The 17,429-nt window shown below is 36.7% G+C and overlaps 2 protein-coding genes and 1 long non-coding RNA gene across 3 annotated transcripts; all 3 read left to right on the top strand.

Annotated features, from left to right (window-relative positions):
* Nucleotides 1–1,573: 1,573 nt before the first annotated feature.
* LOC137739678 (ribonuclease 3-like protein 3) lies at nt 1,574–3,981 on the top strand. Its single transcript, XM_088699653.1, has 4 exons — nt 1,574–2,110; nt 3,265–3,408; nt 3,497–3,730; nt 3,772–3,981. Exons 1-4 carry the CDS (start codon nt 1,676–1,678, stop codon nt 3,844–3,846), a joined length of 888 nt encoding a protein of 295 aa, XP_088555779.1. The 5' UTR covers nt 1,574–1,675; the 3' UTR covers nt 3,847–3,981.
* Nucleotides 3,982–7,929: 3,948 nt separating this feature from the next.
* On the top strand, nt 7,930–8,931 carry LOC148694135 (dirigent protein 11-like). The gene has a single exon (XM_088700485.1). The coding sequence runs from the start codon at nt 8,353–8,355 to the stop codon at nt 8,914–8,916; it is 564 nt and encodes a 187-aa protein (XP_088556611.1). The 5' UTR covers nt 7,930–8,352; the 3' UTR covers nt 8,917–8,931.
* A 2,967-nt stretch (nt 8,932–11,898) lies between these two features.
* LOC148694134 (uncharacterized) lies at nt 11,899–16,611 on the top strand. The gene is made up of 6 exons (XR_015966729.1): nt 11,899–11,971; nt 12,061–12,110; nt 12,797–12,855; nt 15,628–15,714; nt 15,802–15,862; nt 16,062–16,611. It is a non-coding gene; the product is annotated as an uncharacterized LOC148694134 (long non-coding RNA).
* Nucleotides 16,612–17,429: the final 818 nt, after the last annotated feature.

Here is a 17,429-nt window from a genome sequence, read left to right as displayed (position 1 = left end):
ATCTACATATGATAGACATATAAAACATAACGAAAAATCAAAACAAGCGATTGAATAACTATTGTATTATTGATAACTTCATTTAACGTAAAATTGTTAAATCATGTCTTTACTTAACTACTTAGAGTTTTATAATAAAAAGTGAAGTGATCTTTGGGAGATTAATTAAAACCATTTTCATCGATGTATAGGACACTTTTGTCTTAAATAAAGTGTCTTAAATAAATGTGAACTCCTATCAGTCACGCATTTGTATATGGCATTTAGAAAACAGACTATTGTACATGCCGATTATGTGTGAGCATAACTAACGATACTAAGCAAAGACAATTATTTAAGCGATAACCTTTCTTTTCTTTTTTTTTTTTTTGAAAAACCTTGATGGTACAAGGAAAATTTATTGATATGAAAAAAGAGAGGGGGTGGACGAAGGACCAAAACCCTCTAAAATAAAAACTAAAAGGTAAGAAGCTGCAAAACAAAAGGGGAAATCCAAAGAGATTAGGAAGAATAGAGAATCACACATTAAGACAAGGAGACAAACCTGTAGGCCGACATGCCCAAGAAATCTGAATGCATAAAAGAAAGAATCTCAAAAGGAGGAGCGGCTTGCGTACAATAGAAGAGGAGAGAAGCCCTAAATTAGCTAATTTTTCAACAACTACATCCCCTTCTCAAAAGGTATGAGAGCAACATAAAACAATGTGATGCAACTGGAGAATACCGTTTTCCCAACAAATGTGTAGCAACCAAGGAGAAGGGAAAAAAAAAAAAAATCCAGAAGCAAAGCAAGATATCACACTAGAATAGTCATTTTCAAGTCATAAATTTTGCTAACCTTGTGCCTGAGCTAACTTCACAACAAGGATGACAACATGAAGTTCTGCATAGAAAGAAATATGATGCCCCTAACTCAGGGAGAAACTACCAAGAAAATAGCCCATAGAATCTCGAAAAACCCTACCACAAGCAGCATGACCCAGGTTACCTTTAACAAGGAGCATCCGCATTCACTTCAACCCAAGGATGGAGGGGGATGCCAAAGAACATAATCTATAGAATGATGACTTAACCGAGATATTACAAGAGAGACTAAAGTTGCTTATCCAAAATATCATGTACATGACCTTACAAAGCGATGTTACTAAATCGATATAGATACGTTTTTCATATCTTGTTTAGAATTGTCATTTGGGTGATTGAGAATAATTTTTTAGTTTATTTCTCTTTGGGTTAAAATCATTCTTCAGGTCTTGTTTCATACGTCCAGCAAATCCCTTTTTTCTTCTTGACCTTATTTATAATTCCAAAAATCAGACACCAACAAATCCCTGCAAATTATCTTTTAGCACCTGCAATTCACATAAATTGTCAAAAGCCGGCTATAAGATATTTCCTTGTTAGCACCTACCAACCCTCCTTCCCCCAGCCTACAATTAATTATATATTATAATTCTCTTCCCAAATTTCTATTAATTATATTATAATTATTTTCCCAAATTTGTCAATTAATCCTTGATTAATGATTAATTTCCAAATTATATTACGTAATTAGGCCTGCCGACCATCTATAAATATTTGTAAATAAATAAAGACCGAGTGCAGTAGTCTCCACGCTTCTATACCTCCCTTTCTCACACGACTTGTGTTTTTCGCTTTTGCTTCCTTCCGAACCATGGGAGCAGTCCAAGCTGCAGAAGAAGAAACAATCACAACCCTACATCTGCACGACGTCAAACCAACCTTGCCATCTATTGATAGGTCAACATCATTGACAGATCACGAGCATCATCTAAATCTTGAAGAAGTGGAGGAGATTATAAGGTACAAATTCGAGAACAAGGTTTTGCTGCAGGAGGCTTTCACACATCCTTCCTTCGTCCCCGCCGAGTGCTCCGGTTCATCCTACGAGCGTCTGGAGTACGTCGGGGATGCGGTGCTAAATTTGCTGTTCAGCAGAGAACAGTACCTTTTGTACCCCGACTTGGCACCCGGGCCGTTGACGCGGCTCCGGGCAGCCAATGTTGATACGGAGAAGCTTGCGCGTGTGGCGATCCAGCATGGGTTGCACCGGTACCTGCGGCATAGGAAACCGTTGCTTGAAGAACAAGTAAGTGATAAAGATTTAAAGCTGCTTAAAACTTTTTGAATCATATTTTGCATTGGGTGTGGTTATCGTTTAGGGTTGAGGGTCAAACATGGATTTAGATGATAATTGAAGTCAATTTTGATAACTTGCAAGCGTTGACATTGTTTCGTTGGACTTGTTATGTTTGTTTAATTGATTTGATCGCTGTTTAGTATATTTTTCAACGCATTAAGTTTTGTCTTAATCAGTTGGACTATACGGCGTATTGATGAAATTGGGGTTCCACCATAAAACCAATTGGTAATATGGGAAGTAATCCAATACCATTTAAGCACATAGCAAACTCGTCCCCTCACCGATGTGGGACAACTCTCAACACGCCCCCACACGTGTGTTCGATTTTCAAGCCTAACACGTGGACAACACAACAGGGTGACGTGGAGCACGTGTGGCCATTGGGCTTCACACGTGAGACAACTTGCTTTGCCATGATGAAATTAGGGTTCCACCATAAAACTAATTAGCAATATGGGAAATATGAGAAGTAGCCCAAGACCATATAAGCACATAACAAACTTTTCCCCTCACTGATGTTGGACAACTCTCAACATGTATGACTTTTGGCATGAAAATTAAATCTGAAAGTTTGTGTTTGATTATTGTTGGATTACCTGCCCATTGCTTTGGTTATACAGCTCAGGCTCCCATGTATTATAGCATCCCCAGTAAGGCATGCCAAAATTTTTATTGGTTAATGAAATTGAATCATATTAAGGAAGAGAGATATATAAGATTTGGCGAAAGTCGTTTTCTCCCTGGCTATAGCGCTGCTGACAAAATTATTTGACTTATGAATATCTAGTTTGTTAAAGAAGACTGTGTAATTTGAATTAGTTAAAAATGACTTATTGGGAGATGCTTTCTTGTTAAATCCTCTACATGAATTTTATTTTTTATTTTTTAATTTTACTACGGGAGGGAGAGAGTTTGAAACTATTTCAATAATGTATGGAAAGAGGGAGTTTCGAACCCGGGACGTATGGGTGAAAACTCAGCCTATCCACTAGGATATTCGTACTACATGTAGATCCTCTATATGAAATGAGTTTTCTTTGAGAAGAAAAAAAAACATTTGAATTTGTTATGATCAAAAGTTTTGTTGAAAATGTACACAGATTCGAGAATTTGCACGAGCGATTCATGAGTATCCACTGCATTCCAATGGTCTCATTGATGCTCCAAAGAACCTTGCGGACATTGTTGAGTCCACAATAGGTGCAGTTTTCATGGACTGCAACTCAATTGACATTGTGTGGAAGGTAATGGAATTTCATGTCGCTCGTTATTATGTTTGCTCATATCTGTTTTGGAAATGTGATTAGTACTGTTTTCTGTTTTGAAAACTAGGTGTTCAAGGATTTGTTGGAGCCTATAATAGATCCAAAGACGATAAAGAGGCATCCGGTGTCACAACTTCATGAAGTGTGTCAAAAGAACAATCTGAAACTCCGATTTGTCGATTTGTGGGAGGAGAAACACACGGTTGAGGTTTTTATAAACGATCAGATTGTTGGAAGAGGCACTTACAGTCTCAAGAAGGAAGTTGCACAGAATAGAGCAGCAAAAGATGCATTTGACAACATGTGGAATGTGATAGGTCAGAAGAAAGAGCATTTGACAACATGTGGAATGTGATATGTCAGAAGAAAGACAATGTTGAAGACCACCTAAGGGACAATGGTCACTGGGAGGATTAATTTATAATCTAATGTAATTTTTACGTACTCAATATATCTGTAATTTGTAGCGTTGTTCTTCATGTTAGTTTGAAGTGTTGATGGAAAATTGGCTAATATATAATTTAATGCTTGTTGACTGTTGTTCCGTTTTAATCAATTTGAGGTATGACCCCTCGAATCCTAATTAAAGCTAGAAGAAGAAATTTCACGAAAGACAACTATTTGGACAAACTATGCAGGTTGACATATCTACGTTTTCACTGAACATGCACTGAACCAAGAGAGTTATCTGGTCCAAACCAATCCTAAACACTAAACGAGATCTATATGTCTGGCCTTGCGTTGCATGTTCTTGAATTCACATGCCTCAGATCTTCTCTCTACAGGTATAATATTTGCTTTTTCTCTGCTTTTCCTTTTATATTTGTATGAAAGTTGATTCTAAAAGTGAATTTCCACTGACTTGCCATCACATGATCCACCCATCACTACTTGCTAATGTCCCAAAATAGCAACATAAATCTTATCTTGTGTCCAAATCTTACATAACGTCGGTTTTCCAGCAGAAAATATGATAACTTTAACCGTCTCTTTCTCATCCATATATTAAAATCATTGCATGAATCAGACCTCTCTTTTCTCAACGCATCAGATCTCCTCTCTCTTTTCTCCCTCTCTTCTTTGCGGAACATCAGACCTTAATTTCTTAGTCCTTTCTCTCTCGGCCTCAATCTGGGTTGGATTTTACTCTCCCATGGTGGCTACTCCGACACAAACCTCCCCTTCATCCTGTTCGCAAGATTTGATGGCGTTGAAGAGGTGGTGTCACATGCCCCAATCCCGATATCCGTGGGACGTCCGGATGGTCACGTGCTGGCCGACACCTTAGGGTGACGAAAATCATTTAATGAATGCATATGCTAATAACATGTAAAACATGCGTACAAATTTCGTTTGAACTACATAAAATAATATACTAATATTCAACTGCCAACAATGAAACTACTGATAATGCATGACATGTTCAGAGCATACAACTAATCCAGAATACAAGCGGAAGATAAAATAGAGAAGAGCTACTACAATAGAAGTCAAAGCAGAGAGGACGACGCGGTATCACTGGTAGGGGAATGCCTTATATCTCAGATCGTATTCGTCGTTCCTATGTCCTGAGGGGGTGCAAAACAAACATGAGTGGATCAAGTTGATATATATAAATAATACTGAAACAGTTATCAACATACTAACCCCCAAAGTTTTATGAAAACTAATAGCATAATATGTGATAGGTTTTCCGAAATCCTAGTATGCCATAAAAATTTTCATGAAACATATATCATATATACTGTGCTAGTTAGTGGTATCAGTATCGCCCGAAGGTATATAGAACTCTTCATTTAGAACACTTCTTTCACAAGTGTTAATCGCCCGTAGGCTCCTACAGCACCCAACCCGAAGGTCAATATAAGTATTAATCGCCCATAGGCTCCTACAGCACCCAACCCGAAGGTCAATATAAGTATCATCACCCGCAAGCTCTTACAGCACCCAACCCGAAGGTTAATATAAGTATCATCACCCAAAGGCTCCTACATCACCTAACCCAAAGGTCAATATGTGTCCACTAGATATGCACAAAACCATTGAATATAGTCTTTCCAAACATAGGTACATATATCTCAAAACATCTTCATAGCATATAGTTATCCATCATATATACTATAAAGAAGTGTGTAAAAGCATGTTCATAGATAGCATATAGTCATCCATCATATATACCATAAAGAACATCATTTCAATAAAATATGGTATTCCAAAATATTCATAGTAAAGCATGATATATTGTAAGTGTAAATCTAATTTACTTATAAAATGTTTCATAAAACGTTACCATTAACTTATGCTTTTCATGTATGCATTTCTACTATTAAAACATGCATTTTAGAAGGGGTCCACTCATAGATACTCCGTCGTCGAAGAGCCGTACAAAAAAGGAATGACGGAATCATCGCTAATAATTGCACCTAGCCACATAAGGGGTACAATTAACAAAACTATACTCAAACAATTGAATTTTGGAAAACGGACATCAAAAACGGATTCAGGACATCGAAATTAGTCTAGGAGGGGTCCCGATCGAAACCTAAAAAAGTCAAAGTGCAAAGCCAACGGTCAAAGTCAAAGTTGACCGAAGTCAATGGTCAGCGTTAACCGAAGTCAACAGGTTAGACCGGTCAACGGGTCCAGGTCGGTCAATCAGGTTTGGGCTTTGGTTGGATCAGGGTTGGGCCTGAGCTTTGGGCTTGAGTTCTAAAGCCCAAAGGCCTGAGGTCCAAGGGTTTTGGGTCAAAGGGCCTGGGCTTGAAAGCCTGGCCCAAAGAAAAAGGGTTTAGGGTTATTGGGCTTAGAGCCCACGTTCCACACGGCCCAAAGGCCTAATACAAAGGGTTTATGGTTTGGGGGGTTTAACGGGCCAAGGGCTCCAGGTTTCTCAGCCTAAAGGCCTTGGTCCTTTTGGGTTTTTAATAGAAAACAAATAAATAAAAATAAATAAATAAAAGAGGTGGGTTGGGCTTAACGAGCTTGAGGCCCGAGTTCTACTCGGCCCAAAGGGCCTGGGTTGCTTGTTTTCACCGGGGAAGGACGCCGGAGCCTCCCGTGCTCCGGTCAACGACAAACTAACCAACAAACCTCCGATCTAACTACAAAAAGGAAGGTATGAGAGAAGGGAAGAGAATTTATACCTTGATAATGTCATATGGTGACCAGAGGTGGCCAAATTTCGGCTCGAAACTCACGGGGGTTCGCCGGAGGTTTCTTGGGTTTCTAGGCTTCACTGAGCTCCACAGAGGTGAGGGAGAGTGAGAGAGAGAGAGAGAGATTCCATGATAGTGGTGTTGGTGCGTCGTCGTTGGGATGCTTGGTTAGGGGTGTGGGTGTCGATCGAGAAAGGGAATGAGATGAGAGTCCGAGAGAATGAGAGAGCAAAAAAGTTGAGCTGAGAAAGAGAAAAGAGAGTGTTGACTCGGGGAGAAGAGAGAGAAGAAAGTGAGTTAGTAGGCTGCCACGTGGCAGGCGAAGAGAGGAGAGAAAATCTGAAAAGAGATCCGAATAGGGTAATAGATAAGGGGACCAAAATGCAAAATTACATGAACTTTTAGGGGAAATGTAAAATTACAAAATAATTTTGGGGAGGGGTTTTACATTGTGTTCGTGCAGTTGTCACGGTCACGAGGGGACTTGATTTCTGCCTAAACAGCCGCCTAGCTAGCTGCCACCTAACCCACATCTAGATTTTTTTTCTCCTGATTTAAGCAAAATCGTTACGACTGGCCACCGCTAGTGCTTTTTAGAACAGTGATAACTTGATAAATTGATCAAATAAATATTAGCAAAATATCAACAAAATTCCAAAAGTGACTATTTCAACATCATAATTTCATTATTTAAGCCAAATTCCCTTGTTTTTCGAAAAATCAATTCGTATTCCGGTCCCATTTGGTTTTCCGCAAAAAATTTGAAAACCTAGCCAAAATTTTCTCTTTGTGTAGAAATTTAGCCAAAATATTCTCTTTTTAACCAAAAACATGAACACCCTCACTGAGTAAATATTGCAGTAGCCTTTGTTCTCTTCGGAATCAGCAATCTCTTTTCTATTTGGCACACATGTGGCACAACTCTCTGTCAACCCATGATACCGTAGGGAGGATGATGATGTTTGCTAAATTGAGAAGCAAAGAGACCTGAGAAGCGAAGATGAGTGAGAGTAAAATTTGATTTATACAGTATCAAATTTGGTTCTTTGCTTCTCTGTTTGTCTTTGTTTGTCATTCAGGAACTTTCTTCTAATCGGCATCTGTAATGATTTACTTCCTTCATAAACTACATTGATTACGGAACGTGTAGAAATTAAAAAATTTATTCTCTTGAACAAGAAATAAAACAATTTGATGCCTCATGTACACAAAAATCTATTTATAATGGGTGTGTTGCTTGCAAGCATTATGTTTTCCTTATGTGTTGCTTGCCAGCAATTTCAAAACCTTAATTGCTCCTTAATTTTTCCTAATTAGCCTATTCCCTTGGTTGCTCAATTAGCTCCCATGCATCAACCCATTGGCGTTAAATTTCATACCAAAGCTGTTTTTGGTCATGGTTCTTATAGCCATGACTACGTTTCCAGCGATCCGAGCCACTTACGAGTTCAAAGAAACCCATCTGTCTTTCTACTTTCATGACATCTTATCTGGTGCAGTCAGGTGGCAACAGGATTTAATGTATTTGCATATTAAAGTGTGTTGCATGCATGGATATATTATTGCTTAAACAATTCTCAAGTGATCAGGAAGCAACACGGAAGTAATTTAGGGAAGTTAAACAGCTGACTAGCAGAAATAATTGCTCCTTTTTCATGTATAAATTGAAAGCATACCCATAACTGAACCTCACCAAGCAATTCAAAACCGTAATTGTTCCCTAATTTTTCCTAATTAACCTTTTCTCTTGGTTGCTCAATTAGCTGTCATGCATCCACTAATGGCGTTAAAATTCATACCAAAGCTCAGTGCTCCATCCATGTTTTTCGTCATGGTTGTTCTAGCCATGACTACATTTCCAGCGATCCAAGCCACTCACGAGTTCAAGGAAACCCACCTGTCTTTCTACGTTCATGACTTCTTATCTGGTGCAAATATCACAGATGTTGCGTTTGCAGGTATTCCCGGCAAGATTTGGAACTACGATCAATTTGCCACTGTTTATGCGGAGGATGCCCCTTTAACGGAGGGCATAGATCTAAAATCCGCCTCCGTTGGCCGGATACAAGGCATGTTTATGGTATCGTCATTGGATGGACGTAATGCCTATGATATGTTATCAATTGTGTTCACAAACAAAAAGTACAATGGAAGCACTCAACAGATACAAGGAATTGATAAGCAATTCGAGCAATATAGAGAATTATCAATGGTCTTAGGTACCGGAAACTTTCGATTTGTTCAGGGATATATTACGTATAAAACGGTTTTTGTGGACCTTTCAAATGCATACTTTGTTACACAATGCAACGTTACAGTGAGATACTATTAGCAAGAAATCGTGTGTATTTTCTGTTATACTATGTATCTATGAACATTTAGTTCATGTTCTTATTTTTATCATATGCTTAATTCGGTTTGGTTGTGAAAATTTGTTATCGTTTATTATGAATAAAATCTTGTTACATTAACCTTTTGTCTTATCAATGTTTGAAATCAAGCCTCTTGTGTTCCATTTGTATTTTTCAGTTTAATTAGCAGCCAGCTAAACCCTAGATGATCTGTTGCTTTGGAAATTATATAGCCTAAGCTAGTTAGCTGGCGAATGAACTTAAAGTCAATTAAGTTAAAAATGTTCATGTCATATCATGAAGATATCTGATGCCCTCATGCTTGTTTAATTATCTGCAGCATATATATAGTTGTCTTCAGGATCGACTGGAATGATTTATTCAAGCTGAAGTTCAGCTTGATTCGTTTTTGGATCGGGCTCGAGGTCACGGTTGGTTGACTGATAATTCGACTGTGACCTCCAACTTAAGTTTGGCACGAGTTAATGAGAATAGAAATTTTGTAAACAGAGAAATTAATATGCAATTATTCAATAAATTCGCACATTACTAGTTCATTGCTGGGAGATTGAAGATAAATTTTGATTTTAGGAACCCAATTTGAATATATGGTTCAGTATGAATGCCTGACTTTCCCTCGTTTTTATTAGAGCATTTTCAAATGAGATGTCAAATTTTAAACATAAAATTTAAATTTGATAGCTTATGTGGCATTTTGACATATTTTAAAAATTTTATTGTCCACCCGATATGTCAAATTGAATTATTATTTTATTATATTATATTATAAAATAAATGCTTAAATTAATAAAAACTTAATAATAGACATTTAATAATTATGAAATCCGGACCGTTTACCATTTCTTTTTAACAAGAGGGGATCGTTCACTTACCTCGATTGAACAAAAGGGAAATGGGTCAACAAAAACATTAATTGCAATGATGATTAAACCAATAAAAAAATTAATAAAAAGCATTAATAATTAATTTTGAAGCTGCTGTCAAATTTGACAGCAACTCTCTTGCTGCCAATCCATGTCATCGCCAACATAGGATTTGACATTTCGGTTAGAGAACATTAGTGTGGTCTTTTTTTACTATTATGTGGACATTTTGACATTTTCTTTGGAAATACTCTTACATATCAAATAATGTATTTATTATGTATTCAACTTTATTTTATTTTTAGAGGCATGTTAGCAACTTTCTCACTTGTCTTTTTTTTTTTTTTTTTTCCTCATGTCACATGTGGCACTGAAAATTAGAATAATATTTATATTAAAATCCCACTATTTTTATTTATTTGTTAGTATAATTAAAATTTTAATTGTGGGTGAATTCAACAAATCTAAACTACATATTAAAAGCTTGCATGGCTGTATTCTCGTCATGGCTCTAAGGGGTAGTACAGTAGTACTTACCCATACCCGATCCTCAAGCTAACAAGTAAGCCTTTGTGCTAGCATGCCACCAAAGCACATATCTTAAGACACCTGCCCAAGGGATAATGTTTTGCCCCACATGCATCTCATTATGCTCTTCTCTTGCAATTAATACTATCGTCTAGTGATTTTTTTTTCTTCGCAATTTTAGATATGTAAGAGATTTTAGATTTGACTTATTTGAATGACGAGTTTAATTTTTTTCACAATTTTATAAGTTGAACCTCTATGTCATGTCAATGTGCGTTTGCATTCTCGTGGCTTCAGATATCGTACCTTGCCCTTGTTTCTGATGCATTGCGTAACTAGACGTGGCTAGCTTTGGTGCCTCGCGAGTATGTCTTTTACTTGTTTTGCGTTTGCTTGCTTCGCTTGACATGCCTAGTTTCAGAGTCCTTGACTTTATAGCTTCCTTGTGCTCAGGTTATTAGACCAAGCTAGCATCAAACCCGCTATGTCATGTCTTACTTGTATCCTCATAGAGTTAAAGCTCTCCCGCAGCCGACTTGGCAAAGCTTTGGAATATATCCCACTCACCATTCTGAGTAAAATTAGAAACCACATCTCCCAAATGATCACGATTAAAAGACAAAGTAGCAAATTGAACTTAATCTGAGAACCATCACCAAGTCTCCATCTTAAACCATCTTTTATAGCCTTGTGCCATGCAACACTCATTTCCAAGTAGAAAAAGAGCCATAAAAATTCATCTTCTCAGCTTCTGATGTGACAATGTGAGAAGCGCACTTACTTTCACATGTCAGTTTTTGTCCTTTTTTTTGTGGTCAAAAGTTAAAACTACGAGTGTAAACAAGTTTTTACAATTGTTATCTTAACGAATTCTTAATAGATGATCTCCTAACGCATTAATGGGTTGCGTCTTTGGTGTCGGGTTAATTTCTTCTTTTGTTTCATCGATCATTTACATGATTTTCTGCACTTGTGATGAGATTTTCTTTTTCTTGGTGCGCTCGGATCCGAAACTTTTAATGATATATATTCCATCAACTTTTCGGATTAAAACATATAATTCTGCTGAACTTTGAGGGTGGCAGGTTGAGAGATATCATGATATTTAGTTTTAATCGAAATATCCATATCTAGATTCACACGGTTGACTGTGTGTGTTTTGGATTGTTATTTTTGTATAATTATGATTGTTAACCAGCGTTTCTACGTTTTCTCATTGCAACTTCTCATCAGGGACGAATTGATGACCCTCGATTGATTCACCTGGAAGATATGAGATTTTGTTGGTGCTACATGGATGCCACAGGGTTGTTCTCGTAAATCGATTGCCTTTTTGTTTCTCACACACCTCTTGTTAGTTTGTATCATTTGATTCTTAATTCATTTGATCCTACGGCTGTAAAGTAAGAAGGTATATGTGTGAAGTAAAATAAAGTGTGTGAATAACATATCCCTATAATATATATATATATATATATATATATATATATATATATATATATATTACCTAGTTATACTTCTCCTTTGTATCTAAAAGCCCACAAGGGGCAGACTGAGAGAAACCCTAGTATCATTATCCTCTCTCTCTTCCCACTCCACTGGAAGGAAAATTGGGGGTTTTGAGGTAGTGCTACACATCTGACTTCTTTTGTTCAAATGCTTGTATTTTTGTGGGAAATCTCTATTTCTTTGTTTAATTTTCGAATTTTCTAGCATTTTGTTCTCTCTTCCCACTCCACTGGAAGGAAAATGGGGGTTTTGAGGTAGTGCCACACATTTGACTTCTTTTGTTCAAATGCTTGTATTTTTTTGGGAAATCTCTGTTTCTTTTATTTTCGATTTTCTAGCATTTTGTCCTCTCTTTTGAGGTATAGTGCCATAGATCTGATTTGTTTGTAATTCATATGCTTGTATTTTTGTTAGGGCTAAAGTAATCGGATATTTATGTCAGCGTCTTGTGAGTAGAATCAAATATCTCTAAAACCGATGTACATTATTGGTCTTAATTTCAAGCATATATTCCCAAAATATCTAGTCTATAGTCATATACTACTGAAAATCAGTACATAAGCAGCTCAGTTTGGGTCTTTATTTATTTTTTCTTTACTGGTAACAAGTATGGTTATCTAAGCACAGGTTGGAGAACAGTGACAAGAATAGGGAAAGGCTTGTAATCATGGACAAAGAATGGGTTCACCATTGAAGTTAATTTTCAAATTCCCGAACCTTTAAATTGTATTATATTGTATACCAATGTAGTTAGTTACAATGAGATTTCTAATTTTTGTGGGAATTCTTTGTTTCTTATTTCTCGCTTTCTCCACTCCAGTGGAAGGATAAGGGGGTTTTGGGGTAGTCCCCTTGATCTGATTTTGTTTTGTTTTATATACTTGTATTTTGGAATATTTTGTGGGAAATCTTCGGTTCTTGACCTGTACTCTTTGTGTAGGTTGTGATTCCAGTGCTGGTGGTGGTATCAGTTTATTACAGTGAGCCAAGTTAATTGAGGTATTATATCTATAACTCGCTCTCTCTCTACTTTCTCTCTCTTGTTTTCTGTATTGTGTAGAATTGCATGAATGTGTGGTGGTTGGTTGGATTGTTAATTCTGTATTTTTGTCGATGGTTTTTGTCTTTTGAGATCTGTTCCAGCTGGGGGTTTCTTCGGAATTTTATTTTGTGATTGAAGGTTTACTGATTGATTTGTGGGAAGTTGGGTTTCTGCTTCTAATTTGAAAGTGGGGTTTTCCTAATTTCCTTTTTGTTTCCCGTATTGTTTATCTTCCTCAAAGTTGCTGTGTTATGGGGATTTTGTACACGTCTGATGTATCGAAGTCGGGGGTGGGAGGGGAATTGTATGATAGATAGTCTTTTGCTCTTGTGGTGTCTGTCGGAGTAGGGACAAATTTCAAACTCTTATGTTGTTTATGTTTGTGAAATTGCAGCTCCAATCAAAAGTTGCTTGCTTTTATCATTGCTTTGACTGTATGAGAATGTTTCAATGTGAATTTCATCTGTACTCTTATAGATAGATAAAAGGTAAAAGGTTTGTTATGAAGTATGTGAAATAAAACCTTGATAGTTTAACTAATTCTGTATTTACACGTATGTAGATAACAGAATATGTGTAGAAGCTAATCCAACATTTGATGTGGTTTTCTTATTGTTTGGCATATTATCTGCTTCTGATGTGAATTTTTTTAATTACCCGCTTTATTCTTTATCTTGAAAACAAATGATGCATGTTGATGCACAAAATCGGCGAGGACTTTGGTACAACATAAAGTGTCAAGTTTGTGACCTTCGCTAGGTTACTCTGGTCATTAGTGTGGATAAGTATGTAAATGAATAGAGACAGGAAAGCAAATAACACAAGATGTACGTAGTTCACCCAAATTGGCTACGTCCACGGAGTAGAGGAGTTCTCATTAGTTGTGAAGGGTTTACACAAATACATAGTTTCAAGCTCTCCTTTAGTGAGTTCTAGTGAATAGTTTAGTATAAATGACATTAGGGATTATTGTGGGAGAATGATCCCCTTTTATAGAAGAGAGTTTCTAGCTTTGTTCTGACATTGACACGTGTCATGTTGTGATTGGCCTCTGATATCAACACGTGTCGCGTTGTGATTGGCTTCTAATACCGACATGTGTCGTGTTGTGATTGACCTCCTGGTTGGAGGAAAAGTCTTATGGGTCCTTGATGGTATGCTGTTGATCGGTGCTTAGTAGTTTCGGGATTGATTAAGTATGGTACAAACAATGCCCACTATGGTTGTAGTTATTCTAATTGATGAGGGTGCCATATTTGCAGTGGATACTAGGGGTTTCTACGACCATAGTGAAACTGAATCTCATGATAAGGTTTATGAGTTTAAGTCAAGACTATTTGGTTTGAAGTGTGGGACACGACGAAATAATCAAAGTATGTTTGAACTTTTGGATAAACATGTGCAAAGCCATTTGAAACAGGTAATGCACCTTATGGTTATATCTGTGTGGATATATATATATATATATATATATATATATATATTACAAGATCATTTGACTTTGAATTAATGTATGACATAAACCTTATCGTTGAAGGAGTCGCAACGGAAGCTATGCGATTCATAGATAAGAAAGGGAGAGATGTCTTTCAAACTGCCAACTTTTTTTTGTAGGAAGTGATGGACGGGTATTGAAATAAATAGGTTTATTAATTCAAAAGGCAGTAGTTGATCAATTTTATTTTTGTTTACAGAGTTTTAAGCATATAAAGTTGCTTATTCATCACCAAACATTGATCTTGTAACTTCCTTTGATGCAATTAGATCTGGCTCTACTGCGGCTTTAACGGTCTTGGAATCCAAGCATGTGAAAAATCTGCATGATAAAACTTTAAAAGTTGTAAAACATTAGTTAGCATGATAAAAGTTTTATCATGCAAATTTTTCACATACTTGGATTCCAATACCGTTAAAGCCGCAACAGAGCCGGATCCATTTGCATCAAAGGAAGTTAAAGATCAATGTTTGGTGATGAATACTCAACTTTATATGCTTGACAACTTTGTAAACAAAAATAAAATTGATCAACTATTGTCTTTTGAATTAACAAACCTATTTATTTCAAAACATGTCCATCACTTCATACAAAAAAGTTGGCAATTTGAAGGATATCTCTCCCTTTATTATCTATGAATCGCATAGCTTCCGTTGGGACTCCTTCAAAGGTAAGGTTTATGTCCTACATTAATTCAAAGTCAGATGATCTTGTAATATATATATATATATATATATATATATATATATATATATATATCCACACAGATATAACTATAAGGTGCATTAGCTATTTCAAAAGGTTTCACACATGTTTATCAAAATGTTCAAACATACTTTGATTATTTCATCGTGTCCCACACTTCAAACCAAATAATCTTGAGTTAAACTCATGAACCTTATCATGAGATTCAATTTCAATATGGTCGTAGAAACCCCTAGTATCCGCTGCAAATATGGCACCCTCATCAACTAGAAAAACAACAATTGTGGTGGGAATCATCTGTTTTCAAGATAAAGAATAAAGCGGGTAATTAAAAAATTCCCATCAGAAGTAGATAATATGTCAAACAAGATTAAGAAAACCACATCAAATGTTGGATTAACTTCTACGCAAATTCAGGTAAATACAAAATTAGTTAAACGATTAAGGTTTCATTTCAACTTCAAAACAAACCTTTTATCTATAAGTTTATGAGTACAGATGAAATTCACATTGAAACGTTCTCATACAGTCATATGGGACGATAGCGATGATGATGAATTCGAGGACTTCCCCCGGGAAAGGTGTATTTTGCTATCGAGGAAAACTATAATGATCAGTATGGTTTCGATTTAATTTTAGGGTTTTGTGATTAATTTTGCAAGCAAGCCTATATATCCCAGATATTATTTCGTGTATTTAACAGCGAAAAAGGAATTGAGTGAGAAGGGCACGAAGATCATCCCTCAAAGAAAGGAAGAACACCAGTAAGTCCCCCGAATTTCAGTTATGTTTATTATTTTTTTGGACTTTTGTTTGTGATTCGGGTGTGCCAATCTCTGAATTTTTCAGTTTATGAGGAAGATGAAGAGTGTTTTCTTTTTTTTCTTTTCTTTCGTACAAATACGGGAAATAGTACATATTATTCATCTATGTTGATATTAAGTTTGTGTATTTATTTAACAGCGGAAGACAATCCAAAAACTGGTCGATGGTTTTGTCTCGAACTACATATCCCACCGCCCATCTACTGTAGAATTTGTAAGAAGACTGATGACCGCATGACTAGCCCGCGTTTTGGTATATTTGTTGTATTTTTTCTCTGCTATTTCATCTCCTTTTTACTTTTTGGTGAGGTTGCGCGATTCATTTGATGATGGTGCAACCATGATGGCTTCTCTGTTTTACAAAACATAATCTCTCGAGACTGATGATCGAATAGCGGAATGACTGTTAAAGTTAGGCAAGACAATCTAACCCATTAAATCTGTGGTCTGTTTATAAGAAACCTGTTTTGGGTATATGATTCAATATCGATCTCTGACTCTCCCCAGTTTTTATTCGTTTTTTGGGTTCCTCCTCATATTGACCGAACCTGCAGAGAAGGCCACTGGGAAACGAGCCATTTGTGAACAATAGAGTGACGCCGAGGGCAATATTATATAACAAATAATACAGTTATTATGTATTTAGCTTTATTTCTATTTTTAATATATGCTCCAGTGCTGGTGTTTTACTTCTAGTGTTTATTTAGTTTGGTTCATAAATCATTTTCGACAACTTTGAAGGGGTCATGCAGTTAATATTAGTGTGTGACGGTTCTTAATTAACTATTAAAAACACTTTTTAATTGATAGGATGATGATAGGTAAAACCTTTAACTTATGGGGATCCATTGCCTGACGGATTTTCTGTATGGGGAATCTTCAATTCGATTGGACTTGCAAGGACAGGGTTTTGGGGAAGTTTAGGTGGTCTGTCCCCAGTCCACCCCTTTGCAGTCCCTTGTTGAAGTACTCGCATAGTCCTCTTTCGGTACCAGAAACACAGTTTAGTCATTGATATTTACTTGGGCATGTCACAATTTATGGTGTTGAAAGTTAGGATTAGCATGCTCGACTAACTTGAATGCTTGTGCAGGCTCTTCGACAGCTGTTCGTGACGTGAGATGTCCACCATGTTTGAGGGAGGATCATGTGGTTACACTTTGTCCGTACCGGTACTATGTCCCAAAGGGTGAAAAAGTTGGCCCCGGCGGTAAACTCGTTTGCATATGTTGTCAAAAAGAGGGTGGCCATCCTGGTGAGGAATGGGTAGGACAAGCTGTTGGTAATTATTGCAGGATTTGTTCTTCTACTTATGACCACAAGACTGAAGACTGCCCTGTGAAAAAGGGAAGAGAGATAGTAGGAGGCAAGTTCCAATCGGCTATGGTTGACTCGTGAACAGAAATGTATTTAATTGTGTAAAACTGAGTTCATGCTGGATCATGTTATATGATATATAGTGTTCATTTATGTTATGGTATGATATATATGGTGTGCTTATTTGCTA

Source organism: Pyrus communis, chromosome 9 (assembly GCF_041283825.1).
Source record: "Pyrus communis isolate YQ-2024b chromosome 9, ASM4128382v1, whole genome shotgun sequence".
In the NCBI taxonomy this organism is placed as follows: Eukaryota; Viridiplantae; Streptophyta; class Magnoliopsida; order Rosales; family Rosaceae; genus Pyrus; species Pyrus communis.
Note: the sequence above shows the minus strand (reverse complement) of the source record. Positions and strands in the feature narration are given on the sequence as shown.

Bases quoted from the DNA above. Each gene is read 5' to 3' on its own strand.
- LOC137739678 (XM_088699653.1), top strand. From the start codon at position 1,676: ATGGGAGCAGTCCAAGCTGCAGAAGAAGAAACAATCACAACCCTACAT. The intron at 3,409-3,496 runs GTAATGGAATTT...TTTGAAAACTAG, and splicing joins CAATTGACATTGTGTGGAAG to GTGTTCAAGGATTTGTTGGA. The intron at 3,731-3,771 runs ATGTGGAATGTG...GCATTTGACAAC, and splicing joins CAAAAGATGCATTTGACAAC to ATGTGGAATGTGATATGTCA.
- LOC148694135 (XM_088700485.1), top strand. From the start codon at position 8,353: ATGCATCCACTAATGGCGTTAAAATTCATACCAAAGCTCAGTGCTCCA.